Source organism: Sprattus sprattus (assembly GCF_963457725.1).
Source record: "Sprattus sprattus genome assembly, chromosome: 17".
In the NCBI taxonomy this organism is placed as follows: domain Eukaryota; kingdom Metazoa; phylum Chordata; class Actinopteri; order Clupeiformes; family Clupeidae; genus Sprattus; species Sprattus sprattus.
The window spans coordinates 11466806-11481043 of record NC_137915.1 but is presented as its reverse complement, the minus strand read 5'-3'; the positions used below and the strand labels follow the sequence as shown (position 1 = coordinate 11481043).

At 40.1% G+C, this 14238-nt stretch overlaps 1 protein-coding gene across 1 annotated transcript; it reads right to left on the bottom strand.

Moving 5' to 3' along the window:
- Positions 1–483: 483 nt before the first annotated feature.
- Positions 484–13198, bottom strand: LOC308378710 (myosin-7-like). Its single transcript, XM_080855678.1, has 39 exons — positions 13158–13198; positions 12970–12998; positions 12348–12557; positions 11955–12098; positions 11702–11858; positions 11517–11544; positions 11316–11421; positions 11133–11225; positions 10957–11020; positions 10769–10867; positions 10577–10680; positions 10186–10324; positions 9825–9943; positions 9559–9708; positions 9302–9472; positions 8777–9086; positions 8397–8470; positions 8031–8236; positions 7826–7949; positions 7588–7724; positions 6108–6363; positions 5723–5965; positions 5464–5640; positions 5232–5377; positions 5023–5113; positions 4550–4939; positions 4325–4451; positions 4117–4235; positions 3777–3973; positions 3493–3676; positions 3230–3395; positions 3030–3154; positions 2618–2926; positions 2326–2529; positions 1946–2242; positions 1744–1848; positions 1539–1634; positions 1317–1451; positions 484–612 (listed from the first exon to the last, which is right to left on the bottom strand). The coding sequence occupies exons 3-39, from the start codon at positions 12546–12548 to the stop codon at positions 595–597; spliced, it is 5811 nt and encodes a 1936-aa protein (XP_080711804.1). The 5' UTR covers positions 12549–12557; positions 12970–12998; positions 13158–13198; the 3' UTR covers positions 484–594.
- Between the last annotated feature and the right edge of the window lie 1040 nt (positions 13199–14238).

The following is a 14238-nucleotide window of genomic DNA, read 5'->3' as shown; positions in this document are numbered from 1 at the left end:
GTTAGTAAATCAGGCCCTTAGTTTTAATGTTATCTTTGAGGACCTATTGATGTCAGTGTGACCAAAGAACATTATTGTTTACGCTGTAAGTATCGATTGTTCTGTGATTTTCTGAGATTTTGGGCCAATTCTTTTCAGTCCCCCAAGTAAGTTAGTCCAGCCTCTCCAACTTCTCATCCTTACTAGAAAAACCCTCACAGAAATGCAACCTTCTGGCCTTCATCAAAATTCCTAAACGTTCCTGGCCGCCGTTCTAGTATTAGTAACATGTACATAATGCATTTTTACTTTTTTTTTTAAATAAGCTTCTTCAAGAGGCTTTTAGGTACATACTTCTACCTTTGTGCCAACTGCCTTGTGCTGGCTCATTATCTGCTTGCTTTTATAGTTGATGTTTTGCTTTGAAGCAAAAATGTATTATTTGATGGTTTTTCATCAATGACTAATGAAATCATCAATCACTGAAATATGACAACCAGAATAATATTTGACACTCATTTTATTAAATCTACTGTAACACAGAGCAGCTAAAAGGACTAAATCACTGTAAGGCAGACATGCTCTTAGGAAAGGTCCAAGTCAGAGCTTCACTCTTCACTCATCATGACCTTTCTGCAAGGGAAATATGAAAAAGAAAAGATATGATTTGCATATATAATCTATTTTAATCATACGTATCTTGTATCTACATATGTATCTTGATCAGGCAAATAGGTTATCAAGGTGAATTGCTGCCCAGTAGTTTTGGTTGTGATTGGCTGAAAAGCTGCTGGTAGCAAGAACATAGATCTGTGATTTGTCTTGTCAGATAGAAGGTTATGCCTCAGGTTAGAGTGGGAGTTTTAGCATTAATAGCCGTTGGTTGGCACATTGTATGACTTTTTGATTGATGAATGCTTTTTTGATAATGAGACTTTAGTGTCTTATGAAAATAATGAGACTTCACAACTGATTTTACAGTTTATATGAATATAAATCTCTGTGGCACATGATTTGACAGTGGACCAACTGTATCGTATAAACCTAATGTGGGTAGTGTAGACTTTGATGGCTTTACTTTGCTTATTTGCAGATGGGTCACTGAACATTTACATGCAAACTTAAAACAGACAGACTATCTTTCCGGAACTGGTGAACCGGTAGCTTCACATACAGCACAGGTTTATTGTTCTATGTGGAGTGAATTGCTTGGCCGTTCTAGTTTTAAACAAAGACCCATGTGCTTAGTAAGCAGATACTTGCCACGTAATATCAATGGATTTTTTTGCATGGATGAAAAATATTGATAGTGGATTTTATTGTAGTGTGTGAATTACCTTGCCACCTGCATCACGGCTCTTGGTTTTCATCTTATTGACCTGAGACTCAGCAATATCAGCTCTCTCCTCAGCCTCATCCAACTCATGCTGCAGCTTGCGGAACTTGCCCATGCTGCCGTTGGCCAGTTCCTCCTGAAAATCATAATTAGTCACGGAATTAAGTAACAGATCACTCTAGTATGTCTGAATGAAATTAGTGGTGAATTATGGGAAACTTACAGCCTCCTCTGCTGTTCTCTTGTAGGACTTGACCTTCATCTGCAGTTTGTCCACTAGATCCTGGAGACGATGCAGATTCTTCTTGTCTTCTTCAGTCTGTAGATTAAGAGGTAAGTGCATGTTGTATGTATGCTGTTTATCTATGTGATGTTGGGGAGAGACACACCGAGACATTTTTCCAGACATTTTATAAAATTATACTTACTTGGTAGGTGAGCTCCTTAATGCGTCTTTCATATTTACGGATCCCCTTAACAGAATCACCGGCCTTCCGTTGCTCCATCTCAACCTCATTCTCAAGTTCCCTCACCTATGTAGACACATGAACCAGATGTCAAAACTATATTTTGAAAAGATATTCTGACTGAACAAGCCAAAAACGCAAATCAGTAAAATAGAGCTCTCACCCTGGACTCTAGCTTCTGGATCTGCTTCTTGCCACCCTTCATGGCAATTTGCTCAGCTTCATCCAGACGGTGCTGCAGGTCCTTAATGGTCTGCTCCATGTTCTTCTTCATGCGCTCCAGGTGGGCACTGGTGTCCTGCTCCTTTTTCAGCTCCTCTGCCATCATGGCAGCATCAGTGATGGCCTTCTTGGCTTTTTCCTCAGCATTCCTGCACTCCTGGACAGCCTCCTCCACTTCAGTCTGTAGCTGGGATGTATCACCCTCCAGCTTCTTTTTCTGGTTCAGCAAGCTGGTGTTCTATGTGGGAAAACAAAAATGTTCATGATAGTCTGTGTCGCATTATGAATTAGTCAGAAGAACCACCATGTTATGGATTTTACCTGAGAGTGCAGGAGCTGCACCCTCTCGCTGACGTCCAGCAGCTCCTGTTCAGCCAGTTTCCGGCCTCTCTCAGTCTGCTCCACCAGGGACCTCAGCTCATCCAGTTCAGCCTGCAGCAGATTGTTGCGTCTCTCCACAATTGCAGTGTTCTCTTTGAGATCATCATTATTACGGACAGCTTCATCCAGATGAAGCTGAGAGTCCTATGATGGATACATTTTAGAAATCGTAAATGCACATGGACATATTTGCATCTACAGTTATGACTGACGTTATATACTGCTTTTTAACCTTCAGATGCCCGTGGAGACCCTTGAGCTGCTTTTGGGCCTCAGATGCCTGCCTGTTGGCCTGGCTGAGCTGGATCTCCATCTCATTGAGGTCTCCTTCCATCTTCTTCTTTATCCTGAGGGCTTCATTCCTGCTGCGAGTCTCAGACTCCAGGGAGCTCTGCAGGGTATCCACCACTCTCTGCTGATTCCTCTTGGCCTGCTCCATCTCCTCATCCTTCTCAGTAAGTTTACGTTCAATGTCAGCTTTGACCTGGTTGAACTCCAGTTGAGCTCTAAGGATCTTACCCTCCTCATGCTCTAGAGTACCCTGTTGAAATATATCAGGACATTATTATATACACATAAAACATTCCTTAGCAAGTCTAAGAAACAGTCACAATCTAAATGATTCAAATATTATTTGAACATACCTCTGCTTCCTCTAAAGCGGTTTGAATCTCTGCCTTTTCTTGCTCAAGTTGCTTTCTGACCTTTTCAAGTTCATGAATGCTCTTGCCAGTCTCACCAAGTTGCTCAGTGAGATCAGATATTTCCTCTATGGGGTAAACAAAACTGTGTTCACATATGTTCAATTACACGCACATGACAGTGATTTAATGTCTTTACAAACCTTGGAGGTTTTTGTTCTCCCTCTTCATGGTCTCCAGGTGATCCAGAGATTCCTCATAAGAGTTCTTGAGTTTGAAGAGCTCAGTGCCAAGAGATCTGGCCTCTTTCTGGGAGCTCTCCAGCTCAGTCTGAGACTCCTCATACTTCTGCTTCCACTCAGCTAGGACCTGATCAAATTGAAATGTGGAACAGTATTTTTTCCCCCTGCGATATTACATGAAGTGTCTAAAGTTAAATGTTTGTCGGGAGAAATGGGTTAGTTACCTTGTCAAAGTTTCTTTGCTTCTTGTCCAGGGCAGCAGCAGCAGCATTGGATCTCTCCACATCTACCATGAGATCTTCAATCTCATTTTGCAGTCTATGCTTAGTTTTCTCCAGGGAGGAGCATTTAGCATTAACAGCCTCCACAGCTTCTTCTGCATCTTGCAGACGCTGAGCCAACTTTTTCCTGAGTAACAATAGATTGAAAGTGTGGATTACAACTTTAAAAGCTATGTTTAGTCATCAATTTTAAACAGTTCATACAGCATCAGGTCAGGGGGACTTACTTGGCATCTTCCAGCTCCTCAGTCCTCTGGACGGCATCAGTCTCGTACTTGGTTCTCCACTGAGCCACCTCAGAGTTGGCCTTGGAGAGACTGCGCTGCAGCTCAGCCTTGGCCTCCTGCTCCTCCTCAAACTGCTCCCTTAGGAGGTCAGCATCATGGCGAGCAGACTGCACTGCATGGGCTAGCGCATTCTTAGCCTGGGAAAAATGTATCATAGAAGTAGCTAATAAGTCAATAGTTTTCAGAACCAAAATGAATACATTAATATTTACCTTACATTATGCTGTAACAGTATGTTCATCATTCGTGTAATTCATGTTATAGTATAGTTTCTAAACACCTTGATTTCTTCCTCCAGTTGTCTTTTAAGGTCTTCAACCTGTTGAGTGTAGGATTGTTTGCCTCTAGTTAGCTGAGAGACAAGAGAATCCTTCTCTTCTAGTTGTCGGGAAAGCTCCCCTGTTAAAAAGAGACATGATAGTTAGTCATGATAGCATGATGCAAGTGTTAATGTTTAAACATGTAATGACAGTGTCACTGTTATGTACCATTTTCAGTTTGTAGTTTAGCCTTCTGCATAGAAAAATCATTGATGCCGCGCTGGGCTTCTTCATACTTTGTCCTATATTCACTCATCTGATCCTCCAAGGTCCTGCACATTTTCTCCAAATTTCCCTGAAAAAAGAATATTGTTCATAAAAATAGAAAGAATAGAAAACATCCTGACTCTTGATACATAAACACTATTGTTCATGAAAGTTTTCATACTTTACCTTGGCTTTGGAAACCTGCTCCATGTTGGAGGCAACATCATCCAGCTCCAGACGGAGTTCACTCTTCTCCTTCTCAAGCTTTTGTTTCACTCTCTGAAGGTTGTCAATCTGCTCGCCGAGGTCAGCTACACTGTCTGCCTGCTTCTTCCTCAGTGTGGCAGCGGTGGCCTCATGCTGCAGAGTGGACTCTTCAAGGTCTCTGCGCAACTTCTGGAACTCAGCCTCCCTCTTCTTGTTCATCTCAATCTGGGCAGCAGTGGCACCTCCAGCCTCCTCCAGCCTCTCACTGATCTCCTCCAGCTCTCTTGCCAGGTCTGCCCGCTGCTTCTCCACTTTGGCCCTGGCAGCTCTCTCAGCCTCCAGCTCCTCTTCTAGCTCCTCAATTCGGGCCTTTTTTTCAAGAAAACATGAATGTGTTCAAATGAAATCTTATATTGTAAACTCAGCTTTTCTACTAATTGTTTCCTCTGTACCTGAAGTTCCTTCAGTTTCTTTTGGAGCTGTGCTCCCATAGCTTGCTCATCTTCAATCTTGCTGGTAAGCTGGCTCATATCAAAGTCTTTCCTGTGGTAAAAAAAAAACAGATTTCATCGTCTTTAGAGTTAACATAGTAGTCTGTATTTTGGAATATTAATTAATGAAATAAAATGGTTTTGTCTCATGTGTCATCCAGAAATCATACTTTTTCATCCTTTCCTCTAGCTGCTGTTTATCATTCTCTAGGTCCATCACATTTTCCTGGGTCAACTTTAAGTCACCCTCAAGCTTCCTCTTAGCTCTCTCCAGATCCATCCTTAGCTTCTTTTCCTGTTCCAGGGAGCCCTCAAGCTGAAAAGGAAAGGAATTTGTTTTTAATTTTTCAGACACCAGCGCAATACACACAGATTTGAATAAGGTGATAACTGGACACGCACATCATCAACTTGCTGCTCCAGCTTGGCTTTGGCCTTAGTCAGAGTGTTGACTTTGTCCTCCTCACTCTGAAGGTCATCCAGCGTTTGCTGATGAGCCTCCTGTAGAGCTTTCTTCTCCTTGGTCAGCTTGGCAATGATTTCATCAAGAGCTGCCATCTCCTCAGTCAGGTTTTTAACCTAAAGGAATAGAAAGAATGAAAACATTTAAGCAAAGGGAGTTCCCTTACCATCACCTTGCACCTATTTCACATGCACTGACCTTATTCTCAGTGGCATGTTTCTCTTTCTCCACTTTAGCCAGTGTTAGCTCCAGATCATCAATGTCCTTCTTGAGCTCAGAGCACTCATCCTCCAACTTCCTCTTCTTAGCAGTCAGCTCTGCATTCATCTCTTCCTCATCTTCCAGTCTCTCAGTCAGCTCTTTGCTTTTGGCCTCAAGCTGGATCTTGCTCTTGATCAGGCCCTCACAACGTTCCTCAGCATCACCAAGAGCATCTTGTTCCTGTGAAGAGTAATTGATTGCTGTAGGTGAAAATGGCCATGGCAGCTTAATGCTCATTTTACAAATATTCCCTCATCTATACGTCAAACAAATGTATTGTTTAAAGCAATTGTTATTAACACTGAAAATAAGCTTTACTCACAGTCTGAACTGAAAGTTGCAGGTCATTCTTCTCTTGGAGAACAGAAACCATTTTCTCCTCCAGCTCTTTTCTACGAGCCTCAGATTTAGCATAGGCATCCTTCAGTTTCAGGAATTCTTCCTTCATGTTGGCCATCTCTTTCTCAGATTCAGCTGATTTCAACAGGGGCTTGATCTTGAAGTACATCTTCATCCAGGGCCAATTCTTGACACCCATGAATGCACGGACATTCCACTGAATCACGAGCAGGGCATCCCTTAAAATTTGAAAGGGAAAGTCAGATTGTGTGTGCAACAAACAGGAGATTGTAGAAGAATAGGGTTGATGTGAGTTATAGTCATTATATTGTCACTTTCTCATCTGAGCTCAGGAAGAAATGTGATATACAGTGTGTGAGTATGACTTCCTCAGCCATTTCAGCAATTTTCTGTTCACATGAATCACATTATTTCTTTTTGCTCTGACTAAAACAAAATGTCATTTTCAAAAGAAAAGAAAAAGGCTCTACTTCTTTGTGAAGAAATGTGTTGTAAGATGACTACGAGTGATTCCTCGGCCAAAGGCAGTTCATCTTAAATCTTATATACTGTAAATATCCAAATCTCCAAATTAATTCCCCACATCATGACTATTACATTCACTACAAAGCATTTGATCCTACCACTGAGTGTACTCCTAAGTCACACTAAAAGTTTCTTACTGAAAGTTCTCTCCAAAAATCCTATTCCCAAGGCTGGTTAATGTCAAGTCATGATCTTGCTTTTAATGACCTTAGTGATTGATTGATGAGTGACAGGTGTGTGCCGGTGATTGGGCATGCGCTTTGAGGCGTATTGCAAAGAAAGATGAATTCATATATAATGACAGGCTATGGGAAAAGGTAATAACGGAATACGCTACCCAACCCACTATCTACTAGGAGTTGGTCTTAGTGAGTTATGAGTCATCTTGACCGCTTCTTAGTTCCCCCAGGGTTAGGTGCAACTATCAGTGCTAAGGGGCTTTGTGAATTACTCTAAAAAAGTTGGAGTCCCAAAGGAAAGATTGACATTTCTCCTATATCTACAAGTTAAGAGCTTATTTTAGCTTTAAGGTGCTTTGTGAAGATGGACCCAGGTCTGTATGTGGAAATTTCCTTTTGTTTTCCCCTTTAACACACTATATGGTGCCAGCTTACCTAATGATACAGTATGTTCTTTTAACGTGTATTCCTATTTGAGTCATCAGTTAGACAATATTTGTTTTAAATCGACCATAATAAATTCCAAGAACCATGAGGGTTTTTGTCCCAACTATCATGTATAGACAGTTTTGGTCATATTTTTTCCAATTTTTGCAATAATGTATACATGCAGAAATACAGATATATATACAGACATATAGAAATACAATATAGAAAAACAAATGCATTTAATGATATTTTCCAAAAGTGGACACTTCGGTAGTATGACCCTCCCATTTAATTAGTAAACCAATTTACCTGCGTGCAACAATCTTCTGGTATTCAACTCTTGCAAGAAGGCCGCGACCATTTGCTTGGATGCCAGTCATGATGATAGTGAGACGGTCGTCTCTCAGCTCCTCAAGGGCACCCAGGAGACCGGCTTTGAAGAACACCTTAAAATCAACAGTTTGGGCGTTTAGAGTTTCATTAGGCTTAACAAAATGTGCTAATTTAATATTGAAGATGTATATAGGAACATTATACAATGAAACACCTTAGTGTGTCCAAATCTGTACTGCTCATGGTCGATATCTAGAGATCCAAGAAGTTTCTCTGCTCCTTTCTTGCCGTCAATGAACTGTCCCTCAGGGATAGCAGCAGGATTCAGGATACGGTATCTGAAAAATAGTTAAATGGTCTGTTTGATATGTCCTCATAGTGTTATCATATAGTCAGGACAAAACATTTACAGATTTTACCTCTGTTTGAAGTCTGGATACTGGATCCTGTTGGGGAAGCCCTTTCTGCAGATCCTGATGCCTTCCAGCACACCGTTACAGCGCAGCTGGTGCATGACCAAAGGATTCTCCATGGCCCCAGGAGTCTTAGTCTCATTGGGGATGATGCAGCGCACAAAGTGGGGGTGAGTCGACCTCAAGTTGGTCATCAGCTTGTTCAGGTTCTCCTGTTGTAAAATATTTTGTATTTACTTAATGAGAGTTCGGAACAGCATGAGTATGTCTTTCACAGGTATAGAACTATGATAATAAAACCGTTTTCACCGACCCTTTGTACAATGCATAATGAACAGAAACATCATACATGAACTAGTAAGTCATACTGACCCTATGGAGAGCGGACACAGTCTGGAAGGAACCACCTTTCTTCTTCTTACCAGCTTCCTTGCTCTTTGGAGCATCTGCAGCAAAAGTATAAATGTCCATAATTGAATACAGACTCCAGCTTGGGGTTGAGGTTGGAATTGATGCCTGATGACCCTTATTTATATGTGGACTGAAATCATTTCAATTTTGGATAATGGAAACAACTTGGAAACCCTTAAGTGTACCCCAGTTTTTAACTTTTGCCAATGTTATCTATTTTTTTTTGTATTTGGCAGTTGTGTGCTTGTTTTTTTTTATTGATTGTCAGTCCTGGTTCCTCAGTCCTGATTTTACATCTAAATAATAAAGGTCTTGTTTTATGTAATGGATAAATAGCTTACCAGCATCAGCCCCAGCATATCCCTCAAAGAGTTGTCCCAGCATCTTCATTGATGACTTTTGGTACAGTCCCACAACTGTATCATTGAGGGGGTCCTTATTTTTCGTCAGCCAGTTGCAAATGTTATAATCAACAGTTCCAGCATAGTGAACCAGGGAGAAATGGGACTCTGGTCTCCCCTTGATTGGCCTGGGCTTCTGGAAGCAGGCATTCTTGCCCAAGTGGTTGTCATAAAGCTTGGCTTTAAATGTAGCATCACTGGCCTTGGGGAACATGCACTCCTCTTCAAGGATGGACATGATCCCCATGGGCTGTAGTGTAGATATAAGAAATATCAGATCATTGTCAATTTAGATCTAAAATCACATTCATGCTCCTTCGTAGCACATTTTAAGTTAATATCTGAAACAACTATGTTATTTTACTGCTCTAGGGAAGGAACTGGAACTAGATCTTAAAATGTTTTAGAAATGATATTTTAACAATAAAAGTTATAATTATACATAAAAACTATAGATTTACACACCTTTTCGATGAGTTCAATGCACGCCGCCAAGTCCATGCCGAAGTCAATGAAAACCCACACAATGCCCTCCTTCTTGTACTCCTCTTGCTCCAGCACAAACATGTGGTGGTTGAAGAACTGCTGCAGCTTCTCATTAGTGAAGTTGATGCATAGTTGCTCAAAGGTATTTAACTATAAGGAAGATAGACATGTTGTTGGCCTTTTATAGCATCAGGTTTCTTTATTAACTAGATGTCTGTTTTGTTTTACAAACTCACATCAAAGATCTCAAATCCAGCAATATCCAGCACACCAATGAAGTACTGGCGAGCTTGTTTAGTGTCCAATTGGCTGTTGATTCTCACTACCATCCAGTTAAACATCTTTTCATATATTGCCTTGGATAGGGCTCCAATGGCATAGTAGACCTTCGAAATGCAAGGTTAATAATGGAAACAAAATTAATAAATGTATTCAATATTCCTTAACCTAATACTTAATTGACAAAGGGACAAAGTTCTGACAAAACTTGCATCTCTCCTACCTGTTGGACATTTTGTCCCTTGGTGACCCACTCATTTCCTACTTTGACTCTTGGATTACATAAGGCCTTGACGACTTCAGCAGAGTTCAAGTTCATCAGGTAACAAGCCTTGTCCATATCTGTTTTAAAAAACACATACTTTATGCATTGATACATTATATGAATACAATTTTGTGACCATGATTTTAAAGGGAAGCTATCGATCTAAACCTTCAATAGGAGTAGTTATATCATGATGTTTAGTAGCTCAAAAATAATCTTTGTCACAACCTTGGTTATTATTAAGTGTGGTCAGGTTCATTTGACTGTCAAGATACAGTGGTGCTTTTCATCATAATGAAGAAGTGTTTGGATAACATACCCTCAGTGCCATCAGCCTCTGCCTGCTCCTCTCTCTGCTTCTGCTTGAACTTCAAGTTGCCATAGTGCATGATGGCACCAGTAAGCTTGTAAATGCTAATCTTCTCTTCTGCAGTGAAGCCCAGCACATCAAAAGCTTCCTGTAGCAGAAATAATAAAGTGGTGAAATTACACTCACTAGCTGTGTATATAACTATATGTAACCCAACATCACACATCGTCTTGGGGTATCTAGAAAAGTGTTATTATTATTAACATAGTAATACTTCAAAAGGACAGGGACATTGCAGGGCTCCTACAGATATAAGCAGATCAGAACCAAATAGAAAAATGATCCAATGTGTTTCTATCCAGCAGAAGGCTAACTTAAAGACAACAGCAGCTTTACTCACATCCGTAGCTATCAGCTCATCACCATCATCAATGGATGCTACTGTGGTCTGTCCTTGGGAGATGAAAGCATAGTCGTAGGGGTTGGTTGTGATGAGCAGCATGTCTAAAATGGAAGAATATGGTTCTCATCAGTTTCTTCCTCAGTAAGTGATATGTGATGTCATGTTATGTTAAAGTTTGAGGATTCTAACCCGGCAGTTCTGGTTTCCTCAAAGAGAGGATCTGGTAGAAGATGTGATAATCTCTCTCAGCCTTTAGCTGGAAAGTTATCCGAGACTTCTCCAGGAGATCTGCCAAATGATTAGGAAATAAATGTTTTTCAGCATTTTTAAGGATTAATACATTTTGATTTGATGTAATTTAACTGAAGTTCACTCACATGTCTCAATGTCAGCAGAGGCCAGTTTGCCACTTGCAGCAAAGTGGATTCTGATGAATTTACCCTGACAAAAACATGGAAATAATTTTTTTAGTATTCATAATGCATTGTTGTGCATTGCTAGGATTTTATTTCCATTTCTTGAGTTACGTTTGTCAATCCAAAGTTATACTTACAAATCTAGAGGAGTTGTCATTTCTGATGGTCTTTGCATTACCAAAGGCCTCCAGAGCAGGGTTACACTGGATGATTTGATCTTCCAGGGTTCCCTGAAGAGAAACACCTATCAGTGTCACTACCATTATGATAATGGGAAATTTGCATTAAACACAGAAGAGGAGCTGTCTAATTTCAACAACCTTTTTGTCATTCGGATCCTTCTTGCCTCCACCTACAGCAGCAATGCTGGCAAAGTACTGAATGACTCTCTTGGTGTTCACAGTCTTTCCAGCACCAGATTCTCCACTTAGAAAGAAGGGCAAGGAATTTCGTTTTTATGTTGTTATTTTGTACCAGCACTTTATACAGAAATAGTAACAGCATTACTATAGTGTACTTACGTGATCAGGCAGGACTGATTCTCCCTGTCTAAACAAACAAATCAAACAAATTCATTTAATTTTATATATCTTTTACATGTATATGTTGTAATTATACTTTATATTTTAAATATCCTTTTTCTTAATGAATTAAGAACTCTTAACTCAGATTTGTTTTCAATATATGAAGAAAGACTATTTTTTACCTGACAGCATGTATTGGTAGGCATTGTCAGAGATGGAGAAGATGTGAGGAGGAGCTTCAGTCCTCTTCTTGCCTCTGTAAGCAACAACAACTTCCTGGTCGTACACTGGCAGCCACTTGTAGGGATTGACAGTGACACAGAACAACCCAGAGTAGGTCTGTCCAAAGAGGAATGAGATTGATCATGATTTGTTTGAACATATCTGACATCTCCTGAGAACCTCCTGAGAAAACAGACTTGTAATTGTACTCACGTAGATCATCCAGGCTGCATAACGCTCTTTGAGGTTAAACAGCACAGCAGGTTCGTGGAGGAAGGTTAACATCGCCATGTCCTCAATTTTGTCATACTTTGGTGGATTCTGGGGGTGGACGTTGTCTTCTTTTACAGTGACAGTCTTTGAGAAGGAGTGAATATGTCAGTCATACAAATCTTTGTTGTGCGGACATTATTCATCGGAAGTCAAAAGTCTTGTGTTATTCACAGTTCTGCAATCATGGAAATCTACATATAATGATGAATATAGATGCATTTTGTAGTCTTTAGGTCTTAAAATGACAATGTATGTGTCTAAATAATCTAAAAACAGTCTAAAAGATGTGTTCAAATAAAATGTGAAAGAATACAGTAAAACTGATTTGTTTACCTTCTCATACTCAGTATCAACGGTGACTTTGTCCCCGTCTCTGCTGACAATCATTCCCTTCACAAATTCAACCTCAGGATCCGTCACGAAGCATGCCTTCTTAATGTCAAAGGGACGAGTCTGGGCCTCCAGACGCTCCATATCTGATTTTCTCAGAAACGAAGCCGCCTTCCCAAACTCTGCCATCATCGCGTCACCCATGGTTTAGTCCTTGATAATGTTCATTAGATAGATTGAGTAGATTAGATTGTCTGAATATAAAAATCACATCATAGACAAGCAAGCACAGCTATTTTACCAAAAATATCTCAAGCCTGGTGACTGGATTTTGGACAGCATGACTTTTGTTAAAGTGTGAAAATATGACCAACCGCGACTAATCATTAGTCAGATAGTTCATCATAAAATGGTATAATTCAAGACAAATGTTGATGGAAAAAGAACAAGCACAGTTCTCAGAGAATATCCATTAATGACTCATTAAGTAGTTAAATATTCTTTAGAATCACAGTGAAATTACACATGCAGTATGAGCTCAGGGTTTAAGTAAGCTAATTGTTATGCTGACTATGCTGTTTTGCCAGTGCAGTATAGACACAAGTTTTAAAACCACCTACAGTACCTTAGATGTTCACTCTCCTAATGGTTATTCTGAAATGAAAAAGAAAATAAAGAGATTACCTATCAAGCCCTAAAATGTCAATATTAATTATTAGCATTTGAATGATCAAATAATCACAATGAACTGTTGGATCTTTAAACTCTTAAAGTTTTAGGTAAATTATCATTTCATTGGTCTGGTTGTCTTACCTGTGGGTAATGGGATGGAGACGATAACCTGGAGTGTGAGCAGCCACAACTCCCTGTTATATATACAACAAGTGGCCCTCATATAAGGGCTGTGGCAGAAATAGACAGCGGTAACACCCCAGTTAGGTTTGAATGGAAAGGTGGGGGCAACTGGGTCATTCAGTACTGTTAAAGGTACAGTAAACAATTGTCTTTGGATCTATACAGTAATGCTGATTTAGAAGGAACAATGAAAAGGTCACATATCATAATATTTCTTGGAATTCTGTACCTCTTTAGGTTTTTTTTTTTTACAGGTTTTCACGCATTTCTTTAGAGTTTTCAGGGTCTGTTTGGTGAGGGTGATGGGGTTCAACGTCAGTGGGGAAGGAAGTAAGTCCATCATTATTGTGTCAACGCTCCCATCCATAAAAGCATATAGTTAGGCAGAGCTGTCCTTATTCAACTAGTTGCAGATTGATTAAATATAGCACCTAGGATGCCACATAAGAAGTATGGCTACTCAATGAAAAAAAAAAGAAGTATCAGTTAAGAATTACCCATACTACTGTAGTCTTCTTTTGGAAAATTAGTATTTGTACACATAGCTATCTGTTTTTGATGTTTAGACCGTAATGTTATGTTCAGCGGTACCTACGTAAAAAAAAATAATGTAAATGCATAAAACAATGCAATAAAAAACAATGATGCTTTGTGACTTATGGACATAGTATATGGTATGCTCCATCTGAAATTCTTCCGGTGATGTTTATGAGTGTTCTCTTATGGTCACAGGTGCTCATGTGTGGCCTAAAACAAAGCCCAGCTGGTGTCTGTGTAAGTCCAGTCAAGGCCAAGGTCAGTCAGCTGTCATCTGATGACAAAGCCTCACTTTGCCCTGCCCTGTTGGCACATCATAGATTCCTTAGTCTTCTCACTTAAGCACAAAGATAGCACTGTGAGATTCCTGTGCGAGTGCCTGTGTTTGATTGAGAAGAACAGCATGTAGCACCTCTTCCTATTGTTACATCGGTGCTGAAGGGAGACGTCTGAAGGTCAAGTTTGTGTGCTAACGGCATCAGTTACTTACAGCTTGAAGATC